Source organism: Rhinolophus hipposideros (assembly GCF_964194185.1).
Source record: "Rhinolophus hipposideros genome assembly, chromosome: 12".
NCBI lineage: Eukaryota > Metazoa > Chordata > Mammalia > Chiroptera > Rhinolophidae > Rhinolophus > Rhinolophus hipposideros.
In genome coordinates, this window is record NC_138058.1 from 51,356,970 (window position 1) to 51,372,881 (window position 15,912).

The following is a 15,912-nucleotide window of genomic DNA, read 5'->3' on the forward strand; positions in this document are numbered from 1 at the left end:
GATGAGTAATTTTTCTCTTGCTTTCAATTTTTTTTTTTTTTTATTCAGCAGTTTAAATATGATATATTTAGGTGAGGAACTCTTTGTATTTATCCTTCTTGGAATTTGTTGAGCTTCTTGGATGTACACATTAATAGTTTTCATCAAATTTGGAGAGTTTCTTTGCCCAAATTATTATTATTTTTTTAACTTTTAGGATGATTGAACAGGCCAATTGTATTTATTTATTTTGTGTTTTAAAAATTTTGGGGGGGAATATTGGGGAACAGTGTGCTTTTCCAGGATCCATCAGCTTCAAGTCAAGTCATTGCCCTTCAAGCTAGTTGTAGAAGGTGCAGCTCAGCTCCCAAGTCCAGTCGCCATTTTCAGTCTTAGTTGCAGGGGGCTCAGCCTGCTATCCCATGTGGGAATTGAACTGACAACCTTGTTGTTAACAACTTGTGCTCTAACCATCTGAGTCAACTGCTGCCCCACTGGCAGCCCAGCGGCAGCTCATTGTTTTCAATCTAGTTGTGGAGGGCTCAGCTCACTGGCCCATGTGGAACTCGAACTGGCAACCCTGTTGTTAAGAGCTCACACTCTAACCAGCTGAGCCATCTGGTGCCCAAATTATTTTTTGAAATATTTTTTTTTGGTCCCTTTCCTTTTCTTTTTGGACTGCTGTACACATATGTTGATGTGCTTTGTGTTGTCCCACAGGTCTCTGAGGTTCTCTCCCATTTTTTTCAATCTCTTTTTTTCAGATTGAATAATTTCTATCAATCTATATTCAGGGTCATTTATTCTTTCTTCTGCCATCTTGAATCTACTTCTGAGCCTATCTAGTGAACTTCTCATTTGTTGTATATTTCAACCTCAAAATTTTGCATTGTTTTTTATAATCTCTATTCAGTTTTTTGATTATTTTTAAAAACATTCTTGTATTTATTTTTAAGCTCAGCTCTCTAGAGGATTGCTCTGTGTCTGCATAGCTTAGTGGTCAGCCCATAACTGGACAGAAGTTGTTCGAAACACCTCAACCAGTCAGATTTCTTCTCTCTGCTGATGGATGTTTGTAGGTAGGGAGTGAATTCAGTGTTTAGGTTGTTTTCAAGTCTGTCTTGGATTTTACTTTTTGCTTAATCCGTCTTAATTTTCTTTGCACAAGCATGCAGCCTCACAGTTGGCCAGGAGTGTGTGAATAGCTTGGATCCTTTCTGGTCTCTTCTATGCATGTGTGCAGCCCCTGATTAGCCAGAAATCTACTTGCTTCAACCATGATTGCAACCTCAGGCTAGTAGAGCTATTAGCCTTGTGCTCACATAGCACCAAGATTGTTACTTTTGATAAAGATTTGGGGGCATGGTTACCACCCAACACTCCAAATTGAGTGAACTCCCTTCAACCATAGCAACCTGCCGTTCCTCATATTCTGTTTCGCTCTGGCAGAACCTCCACAATGACTGAGCCGGGGGGAATGGGAAAGGGAGCAGGCCCAGGCAAGAATATCAGTTTCCCACTCTTCTGACCCAAAGTTCAGCAGTTTTTCAAACATAAAGACATCTCAGATTATTTTGCTTTAGATCAGTTTCCAGAGCACCAGAATTGTTTTGTCAATTTTTTTCAGCATTATAGTTGCTTTTTTGAGGAGAGGATTTGCTGACCATCTTATTTAGCTACAACTGAAGTGCAACCCAAAGCATCTAAGACTTTAATTATGATTTAAGTAATTGAATTGAAGTTGGAACTTAGAGGGAGAAGATAAATGCCTCGATTGGAAAAGGATTGCACTCCTGTCAAACTGTCCAAATAGCCCACTACAAACTGGTGATTCAATTGTTTAAAATGGTTGCAATTGATAATGGGAAGTGGCTAGGGAACAGGGTATATTCTGTGCTTCCTTTCGGTCTTCTGGTAATTCTGTATTCTTTCATGTCCTACTTTTTGCAAACTATCCATTTATTCACTGGCACTAACTTCCTTTAGTCTTCTAAGGTTGGACTGTCACTGGTCACCTAACAACCACAATTCAACGTCCACAGCATGCCATCTTAGTTTAGTCTTTACAGCAACATGTGTGCAGTTATTTAATATTACATCTTACCTTGTTAGGCAAAGTGAGTGGAAACTGGAAAAATGAAAATCCCACAGCTAAAGATAAGAACTAAATGTCCTATGAATTTGAAACAAACAGGAAATCCACAGATCATTGAATTGAATCAATGACATGCTTACCTGCGAAGGATTAGAACTCAGAATAATACAGCACTAGTCTGGTATGGGTAGGGGGTTGTGTGGTAAAGAAAGCATGGACTCCTGGGGGCCTGGAGACTTATTCTTGGAGGGGAGGTGGTGTTGTATTTTAGTGGATATTTGCACTTTCAGCAAGGCTTTAATAACTCTGTAGTTATACGATGTTTTTCATATTGAATATCATGTTTGTTTTCACAACCTCAATATGAACAAAGCATCCAGGTGTTAGACAGTAAAATTTGTTCCTTGCTGACATATTCAGTGATTCCATCATAAAATACCACTATGAGGGTCTTTTTTCCAGCATATCAAAGTTCTCTAGTATGTGTGTGTTTCATGAAAAAGGATACACTCATTGCTGCCACAAAAGACCAATTTCTCTAAAATTTTATTTATCAGATTTATAGCTTGACAATCAAACTTAGCCTCTTTATTGTCTTTCATTAACACAATTACTTAAAATACCAGTAACTTCTTTCAACTGCCCTAAAGGTGAATATCCTTACTTGGGTATGATACTTTAGATGTGGCTTATAAAAACAATTCTTTTTTAGAATAGAGGAACACAAAGTACTAGTATAGAAAACTGAGGCCAAATGAAATTAGATTGTTTGCCCATGTAGTAAATGCCAGAAGCCAAGTTCGTGTTCAGGGCTCCCAAGCTCTGTCATGGTGTAATTCTGCATCATCTAATTGCTGCTATCAGTTTTGTCTCTCCCAGAGAGACTGTGATATCCCTGAGGGAACATAGTTGATCTTAGACAGTACCTCCTGAATCCTTTAAAAGACTCAACAGAGAACTATGTACAAAGTAGGTACTAGGGAAATTCATGCTGAAATGAATTTTATAATATGGTTTGTTGTTGTTGCCAAGAAAGAGGAAATACGGGAAGCTCAGTAGGTTGCCAGTTCAGTAGCTTTCCTCTAGGAAGATGCTGGGCTCGTACTGGAGAGCATAGAAGAATCCAGAACATACCATTTACTTAGTCCATTTCCCAAAGGTCCATGCCTGACAGATTTAAAGATGAGTGAAGGAACTGGGAGTCTTCTAAAGGTGCAGGTGTTTTTTGTTTGTTTTTATTTCAACTGATTGCTAGTATATAATAGTATAAACTAAAACTCCAGAGTGCTGCACAAGGGCAAGATGATTTGAGGTAAAGGAGCGGGGAAAAGAAAAGGAATGAGAGAGTAGGCTCAAAGGAAGGAGGGGTGAAAAGTAGAAAAGAAAGAGGCAATGTGGAGAGGTAGAGCCAACACAGTACAAGGAGCCTATGTACCATTTTTGGGTTAGGGTTAGGGCTTAGGGCTTAATTACACAGAGAATAGAGCTGGTCATTAGACTTGGCCTGGAACCAGTCATTGGAGAAGGAAATCAATATTCAGACTGATCATCATGACATCTACCATTGGTATGATTTTAATTCACAGGATCACTTTTTTGTTTGTTTCAGGTGCACAAGACAAAGCAATACTTAGACGTTTATCATTTATATCCCTCACACTGTGTGAGCCCCCGTGCCCCCATCAACTATCCCTCTGACATCGCACAGAGCCATTACATTTCCACTTTTAAAGTGTAAATTTTCATCTCCTTTCTAAACAGTAGGCAGGCTGCTGCAGAGGCTCCCAGCCTGGCTCTGGAGCAGGTCATGTCTTTACACTTCCTTAAGCCACAGAAAACTTGAACCAGGTGGTGTGCTCATACTCCTCACCAGGCCTCAGCAGCACAGGAGGGAAGTGGGGCTGTGAAGGCGAAAACAGCACAGGTTACACTTTGCCAGCCCAGGTTGCGCCCTTAGCCAGGATGGTCTCTAGACCAGCTGGTCTCTAGACCAGCTGTGTGAACCAGATGTTAGTGTAAGAACTGTTTGTTGTTGGTTTGCAGTGAGATAAAAATTTTGAGCCAGAATGAAAGTCAACTACATCACTAAGCACACGATCGTAGCAAGACTTTCTGGGGTAAGGAAGCAGTGTGTTGATTTACATTCTGGTGCAACCTGTAAACGTCCTATCGGCTGGCGCTTTGTAGAGCATTACTCTAGGCAATAGCTAGAAAAAGCTATGAGGAAGCAGAAGGAAAAGAAGATATGCAGGGTCATCTTAAAAGTGTAGTCGCAGAAAATGAGTAGGTATTGATAAGGAGAAATATTAAACTGAATGAAGATTTGAAGGTACAAGATAAGAGATTTTAAAAAACCACGTCAATGCCATGTTAGTAACTCGGCTGAGTGTTTTCTCTGTGTATCATGACTTGGAGAAGAGAACGCACATGGAGTTTTGAATCATACAGACCTGACTTGAGTGTCGTGACCTTTGTCATATAGTGTGACCTTGAACACAACACCACTCTGAGAGACGGCTTTACCTGATTGACTGCATCAGGCCAGTTCTGGGTCTCGAGGCAGAAACCGGAGTGCTTGCGATAGACTGCTCCACTCTTGCCCGTCAGTGTGCCATCCAGGAAGTTGCCTGTGTAAAACTGGACTCCAGGCTGGGTGGTGTACACTTCCAGTACCCTCCCGCTTCCAGCATGATGGACCCTGGAGATAAACCAAGCCACATATACATAGGTCCAGGGCAGAAAAGCAGGCAGGGACAGATAAACACTGGAAGCAGCTTTGCTATAGGAATCAGACCCAGCCACAGAGCTGGGACAAAATATGTGGAGGAGACAAAGTTAGGAAGAGCATCACGGGAAATTCTTGTAGCCTCATACGTGAGGCATGAACAGGTGGTTTTAAGGGTCTTCAGTAGCAACTTGTCACTCTGATCTTAGCTTCTCTGGGTAAGGACAAAAGACTCTGTGTGTATGTGTGTGTGTGTGTGTGTGTGTGTGTGTGTGTGTGTGTGTGTGTCAACTTGTCACTCTGATCTTGGCTTCACTGGGTAAGGATGAAACAGACTCAGGGGTGTATGTATATATGTTGGTGGTAGCCAGGTTGGAGAGAGGCAGTTTTAGGGTCCTGGAAGGGGCGGGGATTCTTTCTCCAAGAGTTGGAGCTCTCTGCTTGGCCTGGTGAAACAAGCAGTTCTGTCTTTTGAAAGAGAAGAGATGCTTTTCTAAGTCAAAGCATCTAAAGCAAGCTGTGCTCTAGTCAGCTGTCCCCCTAGAATGGATCTGCTGGGGGTTTCTGCTAGGTTCACTATTTCCTTTTTTTTTTTTTTTGTCAAACCAGGTCTCTACAGAGGTGAGCATCTACTTGGTCCTGTACTTGGTGTCAAAAGGATATAGATAAAAAAGGCCTGGGTCTCTCAGTCTCACCGAGAAGTAAAACATCCCCACAATGCATAGTTAACCAAGAGATTCAGGGAAAGCTGTTTGGGAAGAGGAGGTCCTAGAGGTGAATAGTGGAGAGAAGGCAGGAGGTCTCCTCAGGTGGGTGCAGTAGGAAGAGAAATGTGAACAGTGAGTAAGCGCAGAGGAGGAAAGCAGGCTTGAGCTGGGAGAACACCACTGGGATCGGTGCTCAAGCTCTGAGGGAAAGAAGGCTTTTGAAGTTCTCTTTCCACTAGAGCTTGAATCATTTTCTCTGCATGATTGAAAAACCATTCATTCTACAAACATGTATTGATTATTTGCTAGTGCCAAGCATGGCATGAGGTGTTGGGGTAGGGGCAAGGATTCACAGAGATGAGGTGGATGAGATGAGGGAGTCACAGAGCGAGGAGGAGAGAGTGCACACAAATGCCCAGCAGACCACGGTGGAGGTGGGAGCACTGTCAGACAAGTGCAGCTTCCAACCTTCCATGGAAGTGTGTAGGGAAAACGGCACAAGTCAAGAAAGCGCAGAGGGTTCCGGAAGTAAGGCTTCTAACAAAAAATGGGCCCTAAAAAACACACAGTGAAGGAGAGTGGGAGCAAAGAGAGACAGGATGCCAGGCAGGGGGATGGGGAAAATGGTATGGGGGGAGGGGAAGAAATTCTACAAAGCTCATCTGTGGACTATGTTTTGAAAATACATGGGATGTGGTATATGGACCCTGTAGCATAGTAACTGGTATTGATATGGCCAGAGGAAAAGCTCCCCAAGTAGGGGTTGCTATCTCTTCTTTCCGACAGAGGCATGAAGTAAAAAGTACCTACCGTGCACAAAAATGCTTTTCGTTAGATCCCTTCAGACAGAAATTGTGGTCAAAGCCATTGATGTGAAACTCCTGCAGGTGTTTTCCAAGCTCCACTGGCTTCCTCATGTCAAATGCAGTTCCTTGCACTGGTACAACTTCTCCTGGTAGGAAAAGACAGGAAAAAAGGATGATAAATGCCAAATCAAATACGGTGCTCTAAAGACCCACTGGTTCTACCCTCTCAGCCTCTGTTTCAATTTGTACAGGAGATGAGAGCCCAGTTCCTAAGGAGAATGAATGATTGGATTTACTTAACTGTAAGATACTACTGATGGCAAGAGGCAGTAGCAATAACATTCAGAATCATTCAAGTGTGAAAAAAGTACAAAAAAGTCAAGGAAACAGATAATTTCCACGAAGGGCTAAGTTGGAGAAAGGGTGACAGTTGTCCTAACCACTGAGTCAATCACCGTGTTGACATTTCTCACTTTAGTGCTGAAATATCCCAGGGTTCATAACCAAGCATTAGCACCTGGCTGTGGCTAACCAGACACTAAAAATGTCCCTGAGATTAGTGATTCTCAAACCATTTTCGGCCATTATTAGCCTAAGGAACTCGGGCAACCATTCTTTCCCAATCACTTCCCCGATTAGCCTGTAGACACATGCTGTACTTAGTGGGGGCTGTTCATAATAACACACCGGGACAAATGAGTTAATTGGGACAGTGCAGAGCAAACTGGGATGTATGACCACTCTACTATTTACCAATTTGAGATTCAATCCTTTGAATGAAAGCTTTGTGTCTCCAGGAGTGATTCCTGGAGAAGTTCCATTCAGCAAGCACTGAGTGCGTGTGTAGGCCAGATTCCTCAAGCTCTAAGAGCAGTATCTTGGTTCTTATCAAGGCGGGACATCCTGAAGCCTCTCACCATGACATGGATGGGAGGGGTCCTGAGGGTGGACACTGCAATGTGAGGACCTTCAACTCTTAAAGGGCAGAGCACAGAAGGAACACGGACAGGCGCCCTGTCTCGGTGGTCAGCACACAACCCTTCATGGTGTTACAAAACTCAGGAGTGTTGGGACCAGAAGGGGTCTCAGGGGTCCAGACTGCTCATGTGACAAACGAGGAAACTGTGACCCACATTATTGGATATCAAATGACAACCAGTGATATCGACATACTGGATTCCATCAATTTAAGACACTCCTTTTCAGATTTTAAAATCTCTGAAATCACATGTCATGATTTAACTGGCAGGTTTTTCTTTCTTCATGGTATGGAAATAATGGTGAACTTTATAACATCGCTAAGATAGCATCTTAGAGTTAATAAAACATGTACAAATAGTTTGCCACATACTCCACTGTACTAAAACTACTGAAAAAGTAAACAGGGCTTTGTGGGCAAAAAAGAGAAATCGGGATATTTTGTGAGTCATTTCAACGATAGAGTGAAGGCAGAGGGACGTTTCTTAACAGACAGTTCTCTAGGTATGTTTGCCACAAGGCTGTAATATAGGTTTTACATTGTTCCGAAAACCGTGCGCCGTTGCTTTATCGCCTTTCATTCTCTTTCTTACTTTCAGCACTGTTCTTCCCTAGATACTAGGCTGAGACATTTCAAACAGGGTACACAAAGATTTTGAATTTGGTTCAGTTAAGGAAGTGTGGGTAATGTGAGGAAGCCCAGAGAGCAAACCGGTTACTTTACGGCACCATTCCTTCTTCCCTGTCAGCACATTCTTAGAATGTGTTAGAGCCAGAGCAACGAAGTAGGAGCCATTCAGCTGGTCACACTTTTGCTCGATAAATGTTTATTTAAACATCTCCTGTATGCCAGGCACTCTGGGCAGGGGCACGACACTGATGAATGAGACATGGAACATGCTTGCAGTCTGGAGGAAGGAATGGGCATATGAGGCACTCATAATCACAGTGTAAAGAATGTTCCAGTAGTGGCATACTGTAAGAAAGAAGACAGGCAGTGTGACTGGGTGGGCCTAGGGGGCAGATGGGAGATTTCATGGGTGAAACAACTGGTGGAGCTGAGGCTTGAGGTGAGATCATTTTACATTGAATGGTTGAGGAAGGTTGAAGATGTGGAGGAAATAGCTTGAATACAGATGATAGGGAGCATTGGAGTGAGTGAGAGAGAGAGAGAGAGAGAGAGAGAAGTAGGGTGGAATGCCTCAGATGAAGAGAGAAAGATTAAGTTAGATTATGAAATCCCTTCTCTGATCCTGTGTTTTTTCATCAATACAATGAAGAAAAGTTGGAGTAAATCACTAACTTTCAACCCCCACCCACTTCCTGAAGAATTCTTTATTTCAGAGGGAATCATTAGAGGAAGTTCAAAACACACACACACACACACACACACACACACACACACACACGATAAAATACACATATAAAAGCCCGAGCGAAGAGAGTTTGGGCTCTGAGCAGCTCAGCTGGAAAACCTCAGAAACAGATGATACCAGAGACACACCCTGCCACCCCTACTCCCCACTTTGGAGTGAGGAGTCCCCTGCCTCTCTAGTTCTAGGATCCTGCTGCAAGTACAGAGAATCCAGGATCCTCTGCAGCAGCAAAGCACTCTGGCGATTCTTTCTTGAGGGGGAAAGAGGAGAAGGGCTCTATTTCAGGGCCTTGCACGATGATACACTTTTAGTCCCTTTGAAAGTTTTCTTACTGTCCCAGAACTGTGTCATATATTTTAAAGGTAAATACGAACCTTAGGTAGTTAACACACTCTTTTAGGGTGAGAATTACTTTTTCCTTCCCTGCAGTCAGATGGAGGAGGTATTTTAGGAACTTTATTTTTAGGGGAGAGATACAGCACGCAAAGTAGGGCTGAAATCTCAGGAGGCTAAGAAAAAAACAGAAACATGTATATTATCCCTAAAAAATAAATAAATAAATAAAATAAAAACTTTTAGCCAATCAAAGCATTGGGTTCTGCTTTTGTAGGTTTCTAAACACTGAGAGGAAACATCCATCTCCTGTCTTTGGGCCTAAGAAGGCATCCTATCCTTAAACTCCGAGCTGCTGTTCGGAAATATAGTCTTCCTAGCGTGTGAGAACTGGTGTCTTTGTAGTTCACACACGGATGCCTGGGTTTGCAAGCACCCAAGGGAGACACAGGCCTGGCTGACACCATCCTAGAGTCAGGCCTAACACCATCCTAGAGTCCAGTGTCCACATGCAAACAGGGATTTGGAAAGCACAGAAAAGAATCCTTCTACCAGAGTCAGCTTTAGGAAAAATTAAGTAACATTCTTTTTGAAACCATCCTTTAAAAAACTTCCACTTCCCTTGCCTTTGTTCTATTTTTATAAAAAAGAATTTTTGAATAGGAAATATTTGTACAAGTAATCAATTTCAAAGGCAACAAATGTAAAAGGTACAAAATACTATATATAATGAGAAGAATTTCTCTCATCTGTGTTCCCCACAGATCCGGTTTCCTTTAACAGAAGCAACCACTGTTACCTCTTACTCGTGCCTGCTTCCAGAGAATCAAGGATACCACGAGTCTGAATGCACACCCAACACACACTCAAGTATGTAGCCTGTTTCCATCTTAATCTTTTCACTCAATTTATCTGGGAGGTTGTGCTATATTTTTTCCTTGGTATTTCATTAGACAGCTGTGTAGGCACTCATATTTTTCTCTAAAATAATCTGTCTATTTAAAATTTCTTTTCAGGGAGGGGTCACGATTACAGATTTATATTTTCCTAGAAAGTTGTCCATTTCGTCTATATGGCTTTCATATTTATTTGTAAAGACTTGAGAGAGGAAATAATTTATGATCCTTTCACTTTCATCTGTCTATGTTAATGTGCCTATGCTCATCTCTATTTTCTTTAAAACATACTTAATTTAGTGTTGCCTGCCAAAGCAAACTTCTATCTCATTGATTTTTTTTTTTTTTGCTCTGTAGGTCTTTATTCTTCCCTGATTCTGTTATTTATTTATTTTATTAGTTTCAGGTATCTGAAACAACACAACGATTAGACATTTACACCCCTCACAAAATGATAACCACAATTAGACTACCCGTGTGGCACTGTACACAGCTATTGACTATATTGTCTTTGCTCTACTTTACATCCTGTGACCACATATATGCATGCTTTTGAAATTATAGTTGACATTCAGTATTATTTTATGTTAGTTTCAGTGGTACAGCACAGTGGTTAGACCTTTATATAATCTATGAAGTGATCCCCCGGTAAGTTTAGTAACCATCTGACACCTGACATAGTCTTTACAACATTACTGACTATATCCCCCATACTGTACTTCACTTCCCTGTAACTATTTTGTGACTACCAATCTGTGTTTCCTAATCCCTTCACCTCTCACCCAGTTTGTTCTCTGTATCTATGAATCCATTTCTGTTTTGTTTGTTCATTTATTCTGTTTTTTAGATTGCACAGCTCATTTCTAATTTTGTGTATTGAATAGGTTAGCTAATGCTTTATCGACTTTATTGGCTTTCTTTTATTTCTCCAGTGAAGTAGCTCTTGGTTTTATTTATTAGTACTAACTTTGTTTCCTCTTTTCAAAATCATAACTTCTTTTATTAATTTTTCTTTTGCTCTCTTGGGTTTATTTTGTTCTTTTTCAAATAGCTTGCCTAATTCATTTATTTTCACATTTTAAAAATTAACATAAGTTTTAGTGTTATAATTTTCTTCTGAGCAATGCTTTATATCACATGTAGGAGTTTCCATTACATAGAATTATAGTATTATGTATATTATAATATTTCCATTTATTATATATTCCAATATATTATGCGTATGTTTCCATTATATACTATAATTATATTATTTAGTGATTTTTCTAGATAGTCCTAGTTTCAGTGTTTGATTTCCTTTTTGATCCAAGAATTATTAAGAGAGAGTCAAAACATTTCTTGGTCGGTATTGGCTGTATTACTTATATTTTGGGAAACTGCTGAGGTTTTCTTCATGGCGTCGGACATGGTCATAGTTTGGTGAACCTTCACTGTGAACTGCATGCTTTATCCTTACAAAGTGTCTTATGTAATTTCATGTTTTGGTCCTGAAAAAAAGCCTGTACTGATGTTAGGATTGACACTCCTTGCTACTTTGCCTTTTACTTGTTCAGTCGCTTTTGAATTCTCATATTTTCAACCTTTCTGAGTCACTTGGTATGCATACAGCAGTCCATTGGGTTTTGCTTTGTGATTCCATCTGGGAGACTTTGTTTAATAAGGGAGTTATATGGCTTACTATGACATACATGTGATCGAAGTGTTCTTAGTTCTGTCATTATGTTTTATGGTATGCTCTCTGTGCTTGTGAATTCTAGTTGTTGCTTTTTAAAAATCTTTTACTATAGGGTCTGTGTTGTGTGTGTATATGTGTGTGTGTGTATTTGTGATAATTTTTAAAAGTTCGTATTTTTGTTTTCGTGGTTACCCTTTAATATAATATACTTGATTTTCTGTTTCTTAGAATCTGAGCTTCTCCTTTCTCCCCTTTTCTCCTTTCTCTTTGCCACCTGAGTTGGGTTTTTGACACTTTCAACTTGAAATATTCTAACAAGGGCACTTTTGTTTACCAGTAGATGGTGCTAGAGACACAATATAAAGATCTTGCTTTATAAACGTCCACCTCCTCTGATCCGAGTCAGTCCTCTAAACCCTGATCCATTTGGGGAGAATTAATAGTTGAAGTTGTAGGATCTAAGGCCAAAAGCCAAACCCTGGATGGCAGTGACACACCTGGGCACTAGTGTCTGTGAAGTCTGGATGATCAGCCACCTCCTCCAGTGACTTTTAAAGAGGCAACGCTGTTTCCTCAGGAAAAAGAAGCAGCTATTCTCATGAGCTCAAGATTTTAATCTTACCAACCTGTATGCTGAGTGCTAACTTACGTTACGCTTTCTTCCCTAACCTTACATGGTGCTCATAATATTCAGCTCTTCTTAAAGCTGTACTTGACTCAAAATGTAACCCTTATGACAATTCCAATGTGATTGCCCAGGTCAGTCAAGATTACTTATGTCTCTTGACGTTAGCCTTTCTGTAAACTGAAACTGCTATCCTTTGCTGCCTTATACATGACATGCACATATTTAGTAAATGATATGCTTGACATCTTCAGGAGGATGGCATAAATAAAAGGGCCAAATGTAGTATAACAAATATATATAAAACACAGAGCAGAGGCTAAGATGTCAAGAATGGCAGAGAAGCCCTGACTTTAAAAATGAGACACTTGGGATAATTCTAAAATGAGATGTTTGCTAAATGAGAAGAAAACAAGAGAAAAAGTTCCTATTTCTCAGCCTCATGCCCTGATACATTCCGTTCATGTGCCTAATGGTCAGGCATGTGGAAAACTTGGAATTCGTCCCCCAGATTCGCCAAGTCTTTGGGCCCTTTCTCATAAGCGGAATGTCCTTTCTGTGCCCCCTACCCCCACCACACTCTGGCAAAGTCCACTGAATCATTTAACAATATTCTCTAATGCCATTTCCTCTGAGAAGAACAGTAACCTCCACCGTGAAAACTCATCCCGTTTTCTTTTTTTTTCCCATCACACTTTGTACCTACTTTTCCCAAAACATGCATCACATTATGGCACAATAATGGGATTATATCAAACTATGTGTCTATAAAGAATGTGAGTCCCTAAAGGGCAAAGATTGTATCCTACTTATCTTTGCAATTTCTGGGTATGAAGCAGAGCATTTACTTGATTGAAAAATAGATGAATGAATGAAGTAGAGGCAGGAAAAACAGGGGCAACTGTGAATGTTGCAGCATCCTGTGACCAAGTCAGAATGAAATATCTAGAAAGGAACTTAGGAATTATCTAGTTCTCTCACTTTGCAGATGGTGAAGTTGGGACCCAGATAGCTAAAGGGACTTGCCCAAGTTGACACATCTTCATAGTGATAAATTCTCCAGGCGCTTTCCACCTCCCTCTGGAGTGACTTGGTTATAGCCCTTTCTACCCCCACCCCCAAGTGTTCTTGATTTTTCTCACTAAGAATTTGAAAAAGAAACACGCAGTTATAACTTTGGTTTATCTGCATATGTGAGTTTGTGCTTTGGCAATAAGATTAGAAGGAGATGTCAGAATAGCTCTTTCAGCGATGCTGAGCGTACAGAAAATGAAGCAGAAATGGAAAGGTTGCCCTCAGAGAGTATATCACATCACCAGACTTCGGTTTTGAAGCCATCAGAAGCTGGGGGGTTGGCAAAGAGAAGCTACATTCTGAAAAGAATTTCTTCTCCTGAAGGTTGGCTGGGTGTGCATTTAGGTCTGAGCAGCAATGCCTGGCAGGTATTAGGCTCTGCCCCAAAGATATGGGATTACAGCTCAGCGGCAGAGGAGCAGCCTGAGGCGGCAGTTCTACTTTCCTGTTTTAGGGAAAGTCTGACTGCAGGCACCAGTAAGGACCCACCTGAGGGTGAACTTAGAGGGAGACCAGTAGCTGCATGGTGGAGAGAGTGGGATTAATCAGGATTGGGTTTTGATAGGAGAATACAAAGAAGAGGGAATGGGCAAGCGAGTTGAGAGCATATGCAAAGGGGTGATTTTAATGATGGACTTTGATCTAATTTCTTGGTGGTGGTGTGTGGGGGGGTCATGAGGAAGTGAGGGACAGTGAAAAGGTGATAGGTTCAAGAGACTGTGGATTCTTGTGGCATTAGAGAATTATTGGAGTTGATAAACATCGTAAGTAGTGATCATGGAAGGCTGCAATAGAGGTAATGACAAAGTCAAGGGTATTACCCAGTGACCACAAGAGTGAGTAGCTGAAAAGAATGGAGGATAAGATCGTTGGAAGAAAGGATGTCAAGGAGCTGAGAAGTCAAGAGTATCGTCAATATGGATCATGAAATAATCAAAAATTATGACAAGAGTGGTGTTGGAGCGACAGTGAACAAGGAATGAGAAGTGACTCGAAAGGGGGTCTATCGATGACCTCAACAAAGAGAGGTCATGTGAGGGTCACTAGCCAGTAAACCTGCCTCTTTCTTGCAAGAAGGTGATATAGACCTCCTAATTAGAAACAGGACTCTAATATTCCAGATATCAGTCACAAGACATTGAATCTTCTTTCTATTTGCATTGGCAGTTATAATTACCTGCCCTCTGGAAGTCAAGGAAAAACTCACTGCCTTCATGAAATCCATCTACCTTGATTCATATGAGGTCTGACAATTAAGTTCGAGAACTTGTGGCAATGATGTTGCTAACCGTGTTTGATATTCATTATGAATCTGTACCAACTGGACAAACAGTTAACCAAGTTTACTATCTTGGAAGTGCTGAAAAGGCTGCGTGAAAAAGTTAGATGATCTGAACTTTTCGCCAACAATTCATGGCCCTTGCATCACGACAATGCACCAGCTCACAGGCACTGTCTGTGAGGGAGTTTTTAGCCAGGAAACAAGTAACTGTATTGGAACACCCTCCCTACTGACCTGATCTGGCCCCCAATGACTTCTTTCTTTACCCGAAGACAAAGGAAATATTGAAAGAGAGACATTTTGATGACATTCAGGACATCCAGAGTAATATGACAACAGCTCTGATGGCCATTCCAGAAAAAGAGTTCCAAAATTCCTTTGAAGGGTGGACTAGGCACTGGCGTGGGTGCATAGCTTCCCAAGGCGAGTACTTTGAAGGTGACCACAGTGATATTCAGTAATGAGGTATGTAGCACTTTTTCTAGAATGAGTTCGTGAACTTAATAGTCAGACCTCGTATCTCATATCCTTCCCCCCTACCCCCACAGCTGCCACCATGCAGCTACTGGTTTCCCTCAAAGTTTATGACAGTAACCTCAAGTGGGTCCTTAGTGGTACCTGCAATCAGACTTTCCCTGAAATGGGCAAAGGATTCTTACACATATTGTATTATGAGGAACTTGACCTTTTCCACATGACTGCATATGGCTGATAGCATTTTTTAAAGATGGGCACACATGTCAACACTCCTTCACTGAGAGGTAGAGCCTTGGTTTCCTCCCTTAAACCTGGATAGACCTTCGTAACTGCCTCAACCAATAGAATGTGGCGCAGTGATGCTATGTGATTTCTGAGGTCAGGTTATGAATACAGAGTGGCTTTGGCCTGGCTCTCTCTCTGTCAGGACATCTGCCCTTGGGACCCAGCTGCCATGTTCTAAGGAGCTCAACTGTATTGTAAGGGCCTGTGTGGAGGGGGCTGGCTGACAGTCCCTGCAAGGTCCTTAACCAATAACCAGACACGTGAGTGAATGAGCCTTCTAGTGGTGACAGCCCCTGCTCTAATCTTCCAGCAGAGGCTGTACACATCATGTGCAGACACAAGACATGTGCTATCTAAATCTCTGACCAGCAGAAACAATAAGAAACAATAAATGAAATGTTGGAGTAATTCATCGTATAGCAACAGATACCTACCAGTAAGCTGCCAAGGATGCTTTCAGCTCTTGGCACTAACTGACAGTCCTGACGGGAGGCTGGTGCACCCCTTCTCCTTTTTTAACATCAAAGAGCCTTTACATGATTCTACCTGAAGGACACCAATCCTTGCAATTACTTTTGGATGGGGGAAAGAAACAAATA

General features: G+C 41.3%; 1 protein-coding gene across 1 annotated transcript in view; it reads right to left on the reverse strand.

Moving 5' to 3' along the window:
• Positions 1 to 654: 654 nt before the first annotated feature.
• The window catches only part of GALM (galactose mutarotase), a 48,645-nt gene continuing 33,387 nt past the window's right edge, over positions 655 to 15,912 (reverse strand). The window contains exons 5-7 of the mRNA XM_081069083.1: positions 6,317 to 6,458; positions 4,598 to 4,772; positions 655 to 3,975 (exon numbers count right to left, since the gene is read on the reverse strand). Of these exons, the coding sequence (XP_080925209.1) occupies positions 3,898 to 3,975; positions 4,598 to 4,772; positions 6,317 to 6,458 (395 nt within the window). The 3' untranslated portion in view covers positions 655 to 3,897. The remainder of the gene's footprint in view (positions 3,976 to 4,597; positions 4,773 to 6,316; positions 6,459 to 15,912) is intronic.